The sequence below is a fragment of the Uloborus diversus genome, chromosome 4 (genome assembly GCF_026930045.1).
Source record: "Uloborus diversus isolate 005 chromosome 4, Udiv.v.3.1, whole genome shotgun sequence".
NCBI lineage: Eukaryota > Metazoa > Arthropoda > Arachnida > Araneae > Uloboridae > Uloborus > Uloborus diversus.
Window position 1 is genome coordinate 117173206 of NC_072734.1, and position 18094 is coordinate 117191299.

The 18094-nt window shown below is 33.6% G+C and overlaps 1 protein-coding gene across 2 annotated transcripts in view; it reads right to left on the reverse strand.

Moving 5' to 3' along the window:
* Positions 1-18094, reverse strand: part of LOC129221409 (restin homolog) — a 126491-nt gene that overhangs the window by 56793 nt on the left and 51604 nt on the right. For both annotated transcript variants that reach the window (XM_054855890.1, XM_054855889.1), the window contains exons 4-5: positions 11209-11256; positions 9291-9409 (exon numbers count right to left, since the gene is read on the reverse strand). In XM_054855890.1, coding sequence (XP_054711865.1) covers positions 9291-9409; positions 11209-11256 — 167 coding nt within the window. The remainder of the gene's footprint in view (positions 1-9290; positions 9410-11208; positions 11257-18094) is intronic.

Sequence of the window (18094 nt, forward strand, 5' to 3'; positions counted from 1 at the left end):
TGGAATTTTTCAAAAAATAACGTACTGAAAAAAAGTGCCAAAACAAAGATTTCATAACTCAAGCTGTAGGTTACTTTTTATAATTTCCATGCCTACTTGTAATGTATTGTACTAATTGTTGAACTATTTTGCTGTTAAATTTAGCTTATTTCAAAAATATTTTAGCAATAACATTTCTTTATGCAGCGATCTATTTATTATTAGTATAATGTTTTAAGACAAATGTTGTCAAATTAGAAAGCTAAATAAAATTTTCCAGCATATTCAAATAATCCGCTTTATCGAATAATATTTCTTGGAACCGACGATATTCGATTAAGCGGGGCTAGATCCAAAATAAATGCGTTAACTCTCTTACTTAAAGAATTTTTTCTGAAAGATAAGTAAAGTAAGAAAAAATACATGTACATAACTAGAACAATTTTAATTTGACTTCAAAAATTTCAAATTAAGTATAATGTTAAGATTTAGTGAAATTAGTTTAAAAATAAGACAGTAAGCAGGAAATGTTTTGTGACACTTTAGATATTAAAATATCTGTAGTACAGTATCATATTGCATGTATTTATTATGAATTCAAGTATTCATGGCTAAAAATTCAAGAAAAGAAGCAGCCGAAGCTTCGGTCACCATTTGGCCGATGCTTCGATGTTTGGCGCTTCGGTTAAACTGCACTTCCGCTTTTTAATTATTAGCAGTAACAATAAAATAAAACAGTAATTAAAAGGCAGGGGCGGATACAGACAGTTTTTGGGAGAGGCCCCGAAAAGTAAAAAGTGCCCCCTTCATAAAAACTTTTTTTATTAAAAAAAGTTCTAGACCGGGATACCTCGCCTTTTTTCGTTATTCATTACTAACAAGCTAATTTTCTGTCAGTAGCTTCATTTTGTCATGACGCCCAACATTAGCCAGTACAAAAATTTTGTAAGTGGTAGCTAACAGGGGTATTAAGGACATAGTTTGTTCATTTGGCGGTTATCAAATATTTATAACTAACTGGGTTTTTTTTTTACAATTCTCATATTAATTATCTAAATTAGCCGAAAAAAAATTGTCCTACAAAATGCACGATTTGATCAAAGATGTCCCACTTTTGCAACATGTACTATTTACGAAGACATGAAATATAATTACTAACCAGCTGAATTTTTTTTTTTGGTCAGTTAGTTAATGTTTATATAATTTAAAACACACATTGTCCTACAAATTGCGTGGTATGCTTTTCTGGTCCGACACTCCAAAGTTGTCAATACCACAGGACCATTTTTTTAGTAACCGTAGGACACAAATATCACGTGATAGATTAGTGTGTTTTGTGCCCAAATAAAACAATGTCCTACGAGAAAACAGGTATATATCCCTTGTCCTACAATAATTGTTATTTTCGTTTTCCTATGTGAATCCATCCAAAATAAAAGCCCTCAAAAAAGAAAGAAATATCCCTTGAAAAAACTGCCTTAAAATTTCCAATGACGCAATTTGCGATATGGATCCCCCCCCCCCCCCGTCTGTCTGTGCACTCCAGTTAATTAGAATGTTTTTCTGTGAGAGTTTATTATTTTACTATTATAGAGTGTGGTTTCTGCGAGTTTTAAGTTTTTTTTTTTTTTTTTTTTTTTTTTTAAGTAATAGAAATTATTTTTATTTAAAAAGAGAATTTTTCGCCTCCCTCTTTCCCCCAAAACCCGACGCGCCAAGTGCTGGGACTTTTTACCCCCTTTTTGCTGGAAGGGTAAGAAGTAATTTGCAACAGGTTTCAACTTTTTTTTTTTTTTTGGATGTTTGGGTTTGGCCATTTTTTAGCCTAATTTTACTGTACTATATGCATTACACTCCAAATTTTTTAGAAAAATATGTAAAGCATAATGTACTTACTAAAATAATTGTTTTAAAAAAAATAGCAATAATTTTATCATGGAAATACTACAGTTTTTTTTTTTTTTTACATAATTGCGTGAAAATTTCTACTTAATAAATTATTTTTCATATATTTTAAAAATAAAATGAAAAAATAGTCAATCGATTTATCTTTCATAATATAAATATTTTGATTTCACTCTAAATTCTTTATAGCAAGAGGAATGGTACCCGATTACATCGTCATCCCAATTTTCCGCTAGTACGACATTACAATATTTGTGATTATGATGCTTTCGAGCTGATGGAAAATTTCGACAAGAAAGCAAAATATCTTGAGAAAATTTCTTGATTTCTTCGCGTTTCTCTCGAAAGCGAGGGTTGTCGCACAATATATTGCATAAAAAAACACTCCATTATTTTGTAGCAATTCACAAAGTAATTGAAATTATTTCAGAGCGATAAACACGTGGTCAACATAAAATAACTTAGCACGGTTATGGTCGGCTCCAACGTGAAATACCTAATACACAGTAAACAATTATGTGCGCATGCGTACTAATATAACTGAACTCCAATAGCAAAATGTAGTGAATGAATCTATTTTCAATTGTATGAATTTCAAATTACATTGGAGGATCGGTAAAACGTACCACGCAATTTGTAGGACAATGTGGGTGTTAAATCACATAAATATTAACTAACTGATCAAATAAAATTCAGCTGGTTAGTAATTATATTTCATGACCTCGTTAATGATACATGTTAGAAAGGGGGGGGACCTCGTTGATAAAATCTTGAATTTTGTAGGAAAAATATTTTTTTGGCTAATATCGATAATTATTTTGAGAATTTAAAAAATAAAACCCAGTTAGTAATAAATTTTTTATTATCATCAAATCAACATATTATATACCTGCCACAATCGAGCATTTTTGCAAAGGAAACTGTTGGGCGTCTCATTGAAACGAAACTACTCACGAAGATTCAACTTGATAGTAATTATTTTTATATTTGGGATTTGTACTACAACTTTGGAGTGTCGGACCAGGAAAGCATACCACGCAATTTGTAGGACAATGTGTGTCTTAAATTATATAAATATTAACTAACTGACCAAAAAAAAATTCAGCTGGTTAGTAATTATATTTCATGTCTTCCTAAATAGTACATGTTGCAAAAGTGGGACATCTTTGATCAAATCGTGCATTTTGTAGGACAATTTTTTTTTCCGGCTAATTTAGATAATTAATATGAGAATTATAAAAAATAACACAGTTAGTTATAAATATTTGATAACCGCCAAATGAACAAACTATGTCCTTAATACCCCTGTTAGCTATCACTTACAAAATTTTTGTACTGGCTAATGTTGGGCGTCTCGACAAAATGAAGCTACAAACGGAAAATTAGCTTGTTAGTAACGAATAACGAAAAAGGGCGCGGGATCCCGGTCTATTCCCACGAGGTCCGTTTAAAATGTTTTTTAAAGATCTCTTAGAGCCAATTAAACTATTTTTAAGTACATAAAATTACGTACTAACTCATTTCGGATTCGGAACTCCAGCGCTCGAATACGCTACCTTGCGGTGATTTACAAAACTGCAAATGAAACTAAAACATTGCCACGTTGCGTTCCACGTGTGTCTGTTGACGTAAACACAGGCAGTTTGTTCTGAGTATTTATTAACGCAATCGATGTGTCTTAGTTTGCTTTCAGCTACAGAAATTAATTCGTCCCTTAGTAGCATTCTCGAGCTTCTCAAAATAATGTTAGTTTTCATTATTTCCTTAATAATTGGTGAAAGCGAAAATTCTGGATTAACAAACTTGGATAACGTTATACAAGGTAAAAAATTTTACTGTTTTGTATGAATTTGTAAGAATATGGGGTTTTTTTTTTAATCTTAAATTAATTAAACTTACCATATTTTACAGCAGCATTTAGTTGGAATGGACAGTATGCAAAATATTTTCTTGAATATATTATCGTAGAACAAAATGAATAACCGAGAAAGAATTTACTTTATTCCTTTTATTCTCAGCTGAAAGGTTTCGCCAAATTTGTTTAGGGTTATAGTTTTAGTATAGTGCGAGCAAAGTAGCCTTGGCGAGATTTCGCGTTTTTAGTTAAACCATTTTTAATTTTTATCATGAGTGGAATAAAATGGTAGTAAGATTACAGAATTCGATAAGTGAAAAGAAATAATGGTCAATCAACTGAAAAGAAAATTACCACCATATATCCGTGAGAATTTTGTTGATGATTTGCATAACATGACACAATTAAATCGTAACTCAGAAATTAGAAAAATCGAAACAGAAAATTTTTAAATTAACCGATTCGGGAATTCGAGAGAAATAACTCAGCTGCAAATGGAAACAATAAGCGCTAGCCAAGCAAGGCAAAAAAGTATCATCTTCTTTCGATAACAATTTGTAATGTCATATTGAATTTTCTAGCATTAATTGTTGTTCTTGTCAGGCTATAATTATTTAGTTTTATCAAGAATTGATAAATATCGAATTCAACATTGTGGAAATAGCTGCTTAGAACTACGAACTACGTAGTTTGCATTAATCTTTGACGTTTAGTAATGCTTCTTGAATTCTCATTTCTTTCTACGTGGGCCAGAATATCCACAAGACTTTGAAAATTAATTTAAAAAGAATAAAGCGAAAAAATCATACGTACGAACAAAAATCACAACACTTTTAGCATTTTCTTCGTTACCATGTGCGTTTGTTTTAGTTTTTAAGTCCGCCATTAGGGGGACAGTGACTTCAGTGCCCCCTATAGTTCGTTGGAGTGGCGAATTCCCATTCCCAAATTTTAAGGTGATTTTAACGGAAAATCTTAGGCTCAACTCAATTCAAGCCACAAGCTAAGGAGCAAAATATATTACTAGAGATCATGATTATGAACGCGATTTTTCAAACGTATACAACTGCAATTTTGCAATGCGCAGGAGCCTCGTAACTAGTGAAGTGCCGGATCGTCAAAAAAGTAGATCCACTGATCCGGATCATTAGTGTCAAGATCCACGGATACGGATCTCAATCTGTTTTACCCAATTAAACTATCCAAGTGTTTAATTTGTTACGGAAGGTATTCCCGTTAGAATAATAACACTGCTTCTTCAAAAAATGTCATCTACGGCGAAAATATAATCAAAACTATGATTTACTGTTTAAAGAAATCTCCGTTAAAAGTGAGGGAGAGTTGGAAGGAACGGGTCAACGCTGCATTAATGCCTAAATAGAATGTGAAGAATTATTTCTAGCTTCCTTGGTAAATGTAGGATACAGGAGCAAGAGTGTAAAGCTACTACTGGGCAGGCTAGAAATAATTTTTCGCATTTTATTTCAGCATAAATGCAGCACTGACCTATTCCACCCAACTTACTCCGACCGACAGAATAACAAAGCTGAGAAAACCTTTTCAAACAGTTAATAGAGAATTTAGTTTCACTTTTTTTTGAAGAATGCCGAGAAAAACCAAAATGAAGAACAACAGAAACCCCAAATCAATAACAGAAACTAATGTTAAACTGAAAATTAAAAAAAAAAAAAAAAAAAACATGTCCTAGAGAGCCGACCCGATATTGAGATGGATTTTGCGGGTCAAAACACACATTGTTAACAAATATGAACTGACAGCGGATAGAAATTTTATAAATCATTGAACTTTTTCTCCTTACCGACTATGAAATAGCTACCTATCACGCGTATAAAGGCTTTGAATTGCATTTAAAATTTCCTTGACAAGATTATAGCTTTTACTGCATATAACTTGGAAGTTCCAAACAAATATCAAATGAAGAAAAACTTCGTTCTTTCAATTTGAGGCCAATATTTTTAACGTACGGGTAAGTTTTTACTAATATAATTCTGAAAAACATGAAGTCGGTTTTTATTAATATCTCCGGTTTTGCAACGGGTGGTACAAATTTGCTTCTGAAATGATACCTTATAATTTAAAAAGGGAATAAAACCTTTATTCAAATATTTAGGAATTTTTAGAATAGAAAAGTTCCGTTTAAGATCCGTCAAAAACGGATATCCGGAACATCACTACTCCTATTCTTTATCGCTCTGCAAATTAGTACAAATTATTTTGAAACCCGTGGAAGGGATGCTTTTTGTTCCGAAGAGAGCTCATAATGCATTTTAAACCTGTTTCTTTATAATTGACTTTTTAAATCGTTGAGAATCAAATAAGATTGCTAAGCAACTTTCGGGGCTTGGTCAGCGTTAGCGAGCGGGGGGCAGAGCTCCCTAATATATTGAAAAATAGTTAATGGTATTGTTAAAATATTCCCGGGAGGGGGAGGTTCGGAACCCTGTGCCCCACCCTAAAGCTCCTAAATGTTATAAAGTTAAAGTTTTGTCAAAAACATTTCATGACTAATAGGCCATTTTAAAATTTTTAAATAATGCAGGTTTTCGAGCATTCTGTGATTTAGTTTATAAGCACTTTTGCAAGATTTTTTCTTTTTCACTATTATTTGAAATTCGAACACAAAAACTTTTAGAGCAGATAATGGTACACAATCCTCTCTTTAAGCGAAAATTTTTTATTCAAACAAAAATAGGTTAGGTAGCAAGTAAATATGTTTTAAATTTCAAACAGTTTCGTCTTAAATAGGTTAGACTGAATGAATGAAACGTCCGTCATTTTGAAATCGTAGAAACTGGACACACGTGCTTTTTTTTTTCTCTTTTCTTTTCACACACCCCTGCTTAAGAGTGGGCAACTCTTTAAGACGCCAAAAATTCGCCAACTTCATTTTCAATAGTAGAAACGTTTGAAAGAGAGACTTAATGGGAAAAGAACAGGAAAAACAGCTTGGTATTTTCAAACTCCTTTCGCCCCTCAAACTCAACAGGAGGTATGACTGGAGCTCTTCGGCTGCGATAAGCGCTATTGTTTGCTCCCCCTAGTCCCTCGGGTCTACCGGAAGTGTGGAAGAAATTGGAGTACACCCCTAAATGCATGGGTGAAATGCTGGCGCATGCGCTCTCCGCTATGACATCATTCAACCACAATCAATGGCGGACGCAAGAATAACTCTTGAATGAAGTTCGAAATTGGATTAAAACTCATAAGTTTCTGCGATTTACTCTTCAAAGTTTCGCTTAAGTACTGGCATTTGATCATAGTGTAGCTTTTAAGGCTTTCGAACATATTTAAAAGTAGTAAGTTACCGCCCTAAGCCAGAGCTAAGGCAGAAATACTTAAAATACATCTTTGAGTTGAACCGCACCATTGCTGCGGTCACTCATCTGGTGTTCTAATTCTTTATTAGCTACCAGTTTGTTTGGCTCTCTTGGCTCCCTTAAGAGGATTTTCACCACCAGCTCATGTGAGTCCTATTCCGGGCTGATGAGTGATAAAAAGCACGAAACTGCAGTCCTCGGATGGAATAACTGAGCTGGTGGTGTATTTTAAATATTTAAAAGTGTTTCAAAGGTACGTTGATTCTTCAGTTAGCAGTTATGTACATTTGCTATTTCTATCATGCATAAATTTTACCTAAAAATAACTATCAGCACCGGATAAGTAACATTTAATAATCAAAACGCTTAAATTAGATGATATTTGAAAAGTTATTTCAACTATTAATTTTGACTATTTGGTTTTACTTGCTTGTATTGTTAACAATCTTGTGGATTTTTAACTAAGAGATATATTGTTAGCAATAAGATTCACTCAGCAAGTGAACGGAAACTCTAATTACGATGATGCAAATAACAAAAACATTAAAGCACGAAAAAAAAAGGAAAGCGGATTGAGAAAAAGAAATTTCTTCTCCGTCTCGATTTTTTTTATTTATTATCTCGTGTCTAAGTTAACTAGCTTTCCTCGGCGTTATTGCTTAAAGCGAATGACTGAGCTTTTTTCGTCACTCTAGTAATAGTAAGAATGAATAACTCGTTAGAATTTGTTTTGGCTTTTAATTTAACGAAAGACTTGTGCTCTTTTATATTCTATACGGATATTCAAATGTCGAATCAGATATACGTACGTACTAATATGATGCTCTTGATTAAAATTTCGAACGTGTTGAAACGATTTTATTTTTCCATGATTGCAATATAATTGAATATTTATTGTTCGTGTAAATGATTAACAAATAGTATCTACGCTCTTCATTTTCGATACGATCGTGCTGCAGTAAATGTCAATAACATATTAAAATTACTGAGCAATCCAAGTGGATGTACGAAAATTAGTGCACGGCAGACAAATTTAAGTCATGAACACTTCTAAACTATGTTCGAAAGTTGAAATGTCATCAAATGCCATTAAGTACAAGTTTTAATCATTTTCAGAACTATTCAATGTGGAAAATGTACCAAGACTTAGTTTTTTATAACTCAAAATAATAAATAATAATGTATACAATTGTTTACGGAAATGCACACAAAACCGAGGGGGGGGGGGGGCTCAGCAACAGGATACAGAGGGTGCCAATGTTCTGCCATAGGGTTCCGTTTTTCACCGCGGTGCACGCTGGGTGAAGGGTGCCGGTTTTTCGTCCGTGTTAAGGGTGCAATTTCGGCGCCGTAAAGAGTGCCGCTGGTGAACAAGCTTTTCACCCTTGAAAAGTGCCAAATGCAAACTGTAGTTTTAACAGTGTACTGTTAAACATGGTTGTTGAAATTCCGAAAGAAATGTCATAACAATGCGGGGTTTACACAAAGAAAGGGACTAATTAAGAAGTATTAAAGGAATTTAACACTTTATTTTAAATTACGTCTTTTAGCTGGCGTCCTCCTGTACGAATGCATTCTGTTGATAGTGCGATTCCTTGCTAACTGCTGCAACATCTCAGTTGAGAAACTTGAATTTCATTCTGAAGTTTCTGTTTTGACAACAAAGAATTCTAGATGAGTTAAAATTTAAAATTTAAGACGAAATTTACAGTATTTCAGCTGAGATATTGCAGCGGTCAAATAATAGATTATGAAGAAAATTTAAAAGCAAGAAAAGACAAAATGTGTTTAAAATTTTAGACGAACAGCAAAAAAAAAAATGTTGGTGAGCTTTTTGAAAGCTCTATTCATACTTAGTAAATCAAAAAGTATGTCATTTCTTAAATGTGGTATTCTCAAATTTATATTTTTAAAATGATATAAAAACAAAAGTAATTCAGATTTTTAAAGGGACTACGCGCGCTCTCTCTTTGCAAAAAAAAAAAAAAAAAAAAAAAAAAATGGCTTTAATTGTAGAAAAAAAATCTTGGTCATTCTTATAATGGAGCACTGACTGTTAATTCGGTAAAAAAGAAAAAAGAAAGAAATAGTGAAATTTAGCTTTTTTTTTTCTTTTTCTGCCAAAAAAGTCAACAGTTACACTGAGTACTAAGTGAAGAAATTTTTAAATTTTAATTAGTGAAAAAGTAAGCTAAAAAAGAATGAAGACATACTTCCTTTCTTCTTCGAGTTTAGTGGCTAAGTCTCGTCTTTCTGATTCTGCAGTCTCCAATAACTGGCGCAGACGCTGGGCTCGTTTTTCGCTTTCTTCCGTATAACTTTGTCGATCATTCTGTGCAAATAGAAGAAAATCATTTCAAGACTAAGGAACATGCCGTTTTCGCTACTAGGGCCGTATCCAGAGGGGGGGGGGGCTGACGGGCCCGGCCCCCCCCCCGAAACCCAAAATGTTTTGTACCGTAAAACAGAAGGTTTATTTATTTATTTATTTATTTTTTTAATTCCTACTGTCAGAAAAGGAAAATAACAAAGTGTTTTTTATTCTTAATTTTGCTACTATTCAAAATTTATAATATTTTGAAGAAATACAGAAAACACAGTTCTAGTTCTCATTACGCCGCAAGGCACACTTGAAATTTAGACCTTTAATTAGGACTTCCTGCTCTCTTTCCCAATTCAATTCAGGGCAGTCCAGGGTTAAGGCAGGCCCTTTGTCAGTTCGTTGTTTTTCAAGTCTACCAAACTGACTTTTGTGCACTTCCTCCACCAGGGGCGTGCACAGAAATTTTGGGGCTGTCACAAATGTCTTTTTTGGGCCCCCTCCATATTGTTTACGCATATTTTCAACCCTAGGTTTAAAAATATTGTGCCCCATTTAAGCTCGGGCCCGGGCCAACAGGTGTCCTTTCTCCCCTCTGTGCACGACCCTGCCCTCCTCCCCCTATAACTCTTATAAAACTTACACTGTACTGATTTCGAGCCGGGGACTCCCCAAAGGCTGGGCCCCTATTTTCCGATTAGGCGAATATCTTGTTACCAAGATGTGCCAAATTCAGCTCCTTGATACATCCTGAGTAAAAAATGCAAAAATCACGATTCTCGCGTTTTTGTAGCATAATTTTCAAGATCATTTTTGTGACTGATATGTTTCATGTCTTGCATTTATTTAATGCCGAATTCAGTATCATTGAAGATCTTTTGTTATTGCTTGTTTTTTTTTCTTACCTCTACTGCATACTGTTAATACCTTAAGTATGAGAAAAAAAAAATAACACTTACTCTACTCTCTTTCATTTTCTGCACTACTTGTGATTGAAAAAAAAAAGTTTATTTCAAGAAATATTTCGTTGCATTTATTTTTTAACTTAAAACGGGTGTGTCTTACAAAGTTATAATCATTTTCTAAGACTGTACAATCAACTTCTGAAAAGTGTAAATAAAGAGCTTCAAATAATTTCAACTGTTCGAGAGTCTTTGAAAATTATTTAAGTTTTTGAAATTCCTTGAAAAGTTCTTCAATTTTGTATCTTATCAAGAAAATAAAGTATGAATTGTCCAAATGGCCAGAATATTACTCTTCTGTTCTTATTTTCTGAATGTCTACACCATTTCTTTTAAACTATTTTGTAGAATTTTCATACTGTAGGGCATTAAATGAAAAAAAATGGGAGTAGGGTTAGTGAAAGACTTTTGAAAGACTTTGTTTGCCTTTTTTTTTTTTTCATATTTTTGTAGTCTCAATTACCTAATATAAGGCCTCAAAATATAGATTTTTTTTTCAAAAATTTCTCGGGGGAAAAACTCCCGGACCCCCTGAAATTATGGATGTTTTACGTCCGACTTAAGGGGACACTCTCCTGCTATCCTTAACACTACAAGGTGAATAAGAAAAATAATAAGAAAACAAAATAAAATAACAACAGTCCAAAATGTGGAATCATTAAAAAGTGAGACAAAAAGTCTTCTATGTTAACATTTTTATGAGTTTGGTGTGTCTATGTATACTATATGTGTGTGTGTGTGTGTTAGGGCAATGTGCTAATCCGGGCCCCTCCCGAAAAAAATTTCTGGATACGGCCTTGTTCGCTACGTATCGCTTCATTCAAAATTGTAATGACGTTTCATACTGACCTGCGAGCTTAGTGCCGAGGTGGGTCTAGGACTTTCTCTTTCCAAATCCTGAAAAGAAAGCGAATTTTAAATACATTTTGACGATATAACCAAAAGTATTCAAACACTTTCCAGAATTCACATTTTTTCGAATTTCTAGCGAATACTAGACCAATTGAGGCAGTGAGAAGCAAAGGGATGTAAATGGACTTTTTCAAGTTTTGATTAAAACGCGCTTAAAGATAACATCCTAGGTAGACTTTCATTGATTTTTTTTTTCTAAATCATGCTGTATTGCAGCAACTACCAGGGCTACTAGTACAATCTCTTGCCTCAAGTCAGAGGAGAGGATCACCTACCATGTGTACTGGTTGTCTCCAAATCTTTAATTTTGCCACTTACATCCCTTTTTCTTCTCACTGCCTCAATTGCGCTGCAACTTTTGTCATATGCAGTTCCCACTTTTTAGTAAAAATTCAATCAGGTATGCATTGTACCAGGTAATGGGTGTACAAAAAATTGAGAGACGGGGTTGATTACCCCTCGCTGTTAAAAGTTGCAAGGTTCACCATTTAGTTTATGCATTATTCTATAGATTTTCGAAAAAAATTTACGTGTATTTACGAAGATATGTAAGCATTTCTTTCAAAAATATTAATTTCCTCCTCAAGTTGTTGGCACATAACACACTGAATTTTCAGTAAACCTTTACAAACTTTTTGAAAACTTGACACTGTGAAAGAGAAAAATTAAACTGAAATTTGAAATTAAGACATTGAAAATTTGATTAAATATGAACATTTAAAAAGCAATTACATTCTCACTGCGCATCTGCGTACGGTAGCAACTAATAACTTTCATAATTTCGTAGCAAAAGAACGGTGTGGTCATGGGGAGTCCATTGAGTTTTGTTATTGCCAATTTTTATATGGAGAAATTTGAAGTCGCTGATTTCAGAACCGTAGAAAAACAACCTACTTGATGGCTCAGATACGTTGACGACACCTTCGTGATATGGAAGCATGGAAAAGACGAACTTCATCTATTTTTGGCTCATATAAACAGCCAACATGAAAATATCCAATTTACGATGGAAACTGAAAATGACGGGAAGTTGCCTTTCCTGGAAGTTATGGTCAACCATAGAGTTGACGGAACCCTTGGCCGTTGCATTTATCGTTAGCCTACACATATAGTCCAGTCATATTAGACATTAAAATCGCAAAATGTGATGTAGTTCTGATTTTTTAAAATGCTGTTTGGGTCAGTTAGGGTAGTGAAAATCTAAGTTTGCAGTTTTCAAAAACCTGTGCAAGCTGCGTAATTCGCTAAAACCTGCGAAATTTTCGGACTTTTTTTAGTTTTTCTTGAACTTTTAAACAATCCAACTTTTAATACTAAATGTGAATACCCGGTTTAAAGCACATTAAATTTTGAATAATTTAAGCTCGAATGGCGTTCTGTTTAGGAGACCAATAGTTTAGGAGATATCGTACTTCAAACATTGGCCACTTTTGGCGAAAAAAAAAAAAATATGCTTCGATCACATTCCACGATCAATACGGACATGAATTCCCACTCTAATTGAAAAAACCTGGATATATTGTTACAGCACGTTTAATTGGCTTCCATTTAAGCCAAAAACGAAGTCTGTAGATTCAATAGTTCTTTTACAATCGCAAAGCAAACAAATGATCGGAAAATTTGATATTTGAAGAAATGAGACAAAACACTTTTCAAGACAATATGGAAGATCTTATTCTAAAAAAGGGGCAAAGAATGATATAGAAAGACTCTAATGAGTGTTTATATAAGTTATGTGAGCTAGCAAAACAGGGCGGTTATAAAAAAAAAATAAATAAGCCAATAGTTGACAGTCTATGCAGGTTAGACAAACATTCCTTCCCCTACTTATCTATGCCTTTCATATTGATGAATTTTCGGCCGTATTTCGTTTTTCGACTGGAAAGTTATCTACCGAGTTTGATTTTGAGTAGATAATATTTTTGAACAAAAGATTTTCAGTACAAAACACTTCCCATTAGAATAAGAGAGATATGGACAAAAGAAAAAAACAGAATGATTTCAAAAGGGTGATACTATTTACATGACTATTGAATCTACAGACTTCGTTTTTGGCTTAAATGAAAGCCAATTAAATGTACTGTAACAGCATATCCAGGTTTTTCAATTAGATTGGGAATTTATGTCCATAATGGGTGTGAAATATGATCAAAGCATTTTTTTTTATTTTGCACCAAAAATAGCCAATGTTTAAAGTACGATATCTCCTAAACTATTGATCGTACAGAACGCTATCTGAGTTTAAATTGTTCAAAATTTAATGTGCTTTAAAACGGGTATTACATTTAGCATCAAAATTTGGATAGTTTAGGAGTTATAAAGGAAGAACTAAAGTCTGAAAATTTCGCAGTTTTTGCGAGCACAGGTTTTTGAAAACTGCAAACTTAGATTTTCACTACCCTAACTGACCCAAACAACATATCAAAAAATCAGAACTACATTGCGTTTTGCGATTTTAACCCCCCCCCCCTTTTTTTTTTTTTTTTTGTATAATATGATTGGACTAATACGGATCACTATATGCACAAGGACTCCAATCACCATCCGCGACAGAAGAGGGGTGGCCTGAAAACTTTTTTCGTCAGGGCTAACAAAATCTGCGAATCAATTGCTATTGAGAAGGAATTTTCCCACCTCACAAATGTCTTCCAAGCCAACAGCTTTTCGAAGCAAGAAATTAAAAAAGCTTTCCACCCCAAGGTGGAAAGACAACCACCTGAAGAAGAACCGGTCAAATCTACAGTCTATTTCCCCTACATTGAGGACGTCACCGACAGAATTGAAAGACTGCTGCTGAAACACAACATCGAGTCTGTGTTCAAGCCTTCCCTTCGAGTCAGCGACTTATTATGATCAGTGAAAGGGGCGAGGGACCCTTTGTCCGCTGCAGGAGTTTACAAGATCCCATGTTCCTGCGAATCGGCCTACATTGGAACAACAAAAAGGAGCGTTAATACAAGAATAATAGGACACCAATGAAATTGCCGTTTGGGCCACACTGAGATATCAGCAGTCGCGGAACACGCTTTTAGTGATGGCACCCATGCCATTAAATTAAAAAAAAACCCAAAATACTTTCAAGGACTTACCCACTATTAAAGAGAAGCAAGAGTTGGGATGTTCGAAATTTCCAAACATCCCAACAATTCTAACAAAAAGGAAGAAAGAATAAAGATCAACAAACTATGGCATGCTACACTTAGACGGATTATTCCGAGAGATACTTTTAGCCAACCAGAAACAGCGACGGACGTCCAGCAGTCAATCCCGAACCAGAATGAAGACAGCTCAAGTTTCAACCAATCAGAAACAAGAACGAACGTTCATCTGCCAATCCTGGCCCAAAACGAAGGGAGAGCTAGCTTTTCCCACATAAATAGTAACAACACTTCAATATTTGCATCAGTGGGTTAGGAAGTCGCTTCCCTGAAAGCTTCGACCACGTTAACACTGAAGATGGCCGCCGCAGATGCGGCCGTTACGTTTGGAGTAACAACACTCAGACCACGACACAATAACCCGGAATCTTACAACATTGTTAATTTGTGCGGAATTTATTTATTTTTTTTTAAGTAAAAGAGAAAAAAAACATTTACAACAGGTCTCCCTAGAAGTTCAAAGCAAAAACACAGTCACTTTTATCTTATGCTAGAAACCTATCTTGTTCTAACTTTTTTTCTACACTTTGAAATTTTAGACATTTTTTAGGACTAAGTTGGACTTTTTTTAACTATGGGAAGTTTAAATTTCAGAATTTTTACATTAATCAAATACTTGCCCCTGATCGACTATTAGCAGTTAGAAATAGTAACTATTTTCCTAACTGTTTCGAGCTGCTTATTCCCATATTTTTTTTCAGGAAGCTGCTTTCATAACCTTCTATAATTTCTACTGTTCCTGTCGTTTCATCTATAATAATAATGGCAGGAACTTCTGGAACACCTATCTTTGTTTTCCAAACAGGATTTTATAATTTATTTTAAAGTCGCAATTTCTGAATTATTTAGAATTTCCCTTGAGATTAGGATATTCACGTATTTTAAAGGATTTTTTTTTTCCTTTTTAATAAATTCATTTTCAGGACTGAAGCCAATTTTTCTCTAAATATATAAACGATTCTTTTTTTTTTTTTAATTTCCTTTCTAAATGCAGCAAATTTAAGTTTTATCAGTCTCGATATACATCTTGAAGATTTTGTTGTGTGCACAAATCTAACACTGAACTACGCCATTCAGTTTCATCAGGCCGAAACGTCAATAGCTGTCAAGTTGTGGGGGATTTTAAATACGGCAATTCACGTTTCTAATCTCATATTGACAGAAGAGCTTTGTCCTTCAGTCCAAAGTGACAACTGAAACGTAATTATGTATTTAATCTTTTTATTCTTATCATAGAGTGATAAGAGCCAATCATGATGAGAAACGTAAAGTTTTCTGTATGAAAGTGAGGGCGTACTAATCGTTTGGTTTTTAAATCATTTTTAAACTGTTCAACTGTGTTTTACATGCAGTGATATCTCATCCAAATTGATCAATAAACCTGTGCATCGAATAAAAATAGATATTTGTGTGTTTGTTTGTATGCCAGGAAAACGGTAAGGCTAAGAAACATGAAATTATGTCTACAGACTTACTTTTTGCCTATGATGTGTGCTTTAGAGCCCGCTTTTCGATGAATGTACTTTAAAAGAAGTTATTTAATGTTGCATGGGATTTTTAGTACGTTTTGCAAAACTGATCTCGAACTAATCTACACATGCAATAATTTGTTTGTAATTTTCATTGTGTATCACCAGGACAATGGAAAGGCCAAAAAACAGAAAATTTGGGAAACAGTAGCAGTTTTTCCTGACCATGTTCACGTCAGACACTGATTTTAGATAAATTAATTAGAATGTTTTGTGCGACTTTTAGCACTTTTTACCCAACAAACTTACCCAACAAAAATCCAAATTTCACTGGAAATGCATAGTTTTTTTTAAAAATATTTTTAATGCGGTTATGAGCATATTGTATAAAATATTAACAGTATATTCAGTACCGAAACATTATAGAATTGCAAAGGATTTGGAGTTAAAGTAAAAATTTTAATTTTTTTAGTTGGAGCAGAAGACAATGATGGTTTGAAGGAACTAATTTCTTTGAACTAAAAATTTGCTTTTATTTTGCCTATACAGCGACTCTTATTAAAAAGTTATTTGTTAAAATTACTTACATTTTCCACATGTGAAGTGTCTTCTAGCCTGGAAACCTTGACTCATAAATAGTATTTTTTAAAATCATTTATTCGCTTGTGCTTCGAACGTTTCTGTTTTTTTTTCACCCGGTTTTTTCCCATAATATTTCTAAGTCTTTTGTGTTTATTTTAACTTGTTGCATAATTTTCGTAGGGGCAAGTTTGTTTCCAAACGCAATGATTCTAAATTAATAGAATTTTATGTGCTTAAGAACCATACCCATATACCGTACAACATATTTCAATAGCAATAAACATCTGCAAAAAAAAAAAATCTTTTTTTAAAACTGAGCGCATTGCCTAAATTTTCCATCAAATAAAGTACATCATGATTACTTTCTTCTATATCTAAAATGTAGAAGAAAGTATTAAATTCGTGAATTTTTTTTCTACTTTCGTAGGATTTACACGTTTTGAGGTTTCGGAAAATGTCTGTGTGTGCGTGATCTGTTTTTGCAGCCGCTTTAGTGTAAAAATTATTACCTGAACGAAATTTCGTACATAGATCGTTGCTTCAAAGCAATAGTAGGATGTCCTACTGTTGCTCTGTACCCCATGTGAATTGACACATATTAGTTTTGGACGCTAATAACAAAAAAAAAGGGGGGTTGGAGGTGAAGCAATTGAACGTTTTCTTCGTAAAACGTGAATACTGTAGCTCAGGAAGAAATGGGTGGATTCAGTTGGAAATTGGTTCTGAGTTAGAGGTTACATGAAATGATTTAATTTTGACAGCAATAGCTCAAAGGGGAGCTGTGGGAGAGAAGGTTGAGCAATCGAACGTTTTTCCTCGTTACGTGTGACTGCTATATCTCAAGAAATAAAATACGAATTCAAACGAAATTGGTCCATAGGTAGACCTTAGACAGTGTTAAAGTTAAATCAATTTCGGCACCAATATCTCCAGGAGAGAAAATACAATTGATCGTTTTTTCCCGTTAATTGCGACTTGTCTTGCAAAAAAAAAAAAAGTCTGCGAAATATTTCCATATTGTGTGAAAAATTATTTAAAACCTTTACCTTTAAAAATGTCATTAAAAACGACAAAATCTGTTAATAGTACCACACAGTTTTGTTTTCGGTATCTTTATGGAATATAAATTTAAAAGTTATTAGAATTCAAGAACATAACCTGTTTTGTACCTATAAATTTGCTCTTCTTTTTCAAGTTTTGTCTTTATTTTTTTCTTTTAAAACATTAAACATATGTTTCAAACTTGAAAGAAAGGGAAATGTATAAATTCGTTTTACTCTCTGGCAACTTTAGGAAACATATTTATTTTTTTAGGCATGTATTTCATTCCTTGAGCAATTTTCATACTTCAAGTGAGCTTTTTAATTTCTAAGATGTTTCTCAAACGTTTTAAGGATATTTTAAATTTGAATGAGTAATTACCATTAGTTATTACCATTACATTCAAAACATTTCATGCGTTGCTTTCTTTTGAAAACCACCATGCACTTTGAGATTATTACCTTTTTTTTCATACTTAGCTTATTTTTTAGACAAAAACAAAAAGTTTAAGACGTTTTACAGCTGTACAGTTTTAAATGTGAGTATTTTAGTTCGCTTCATTAGATCAGTAAT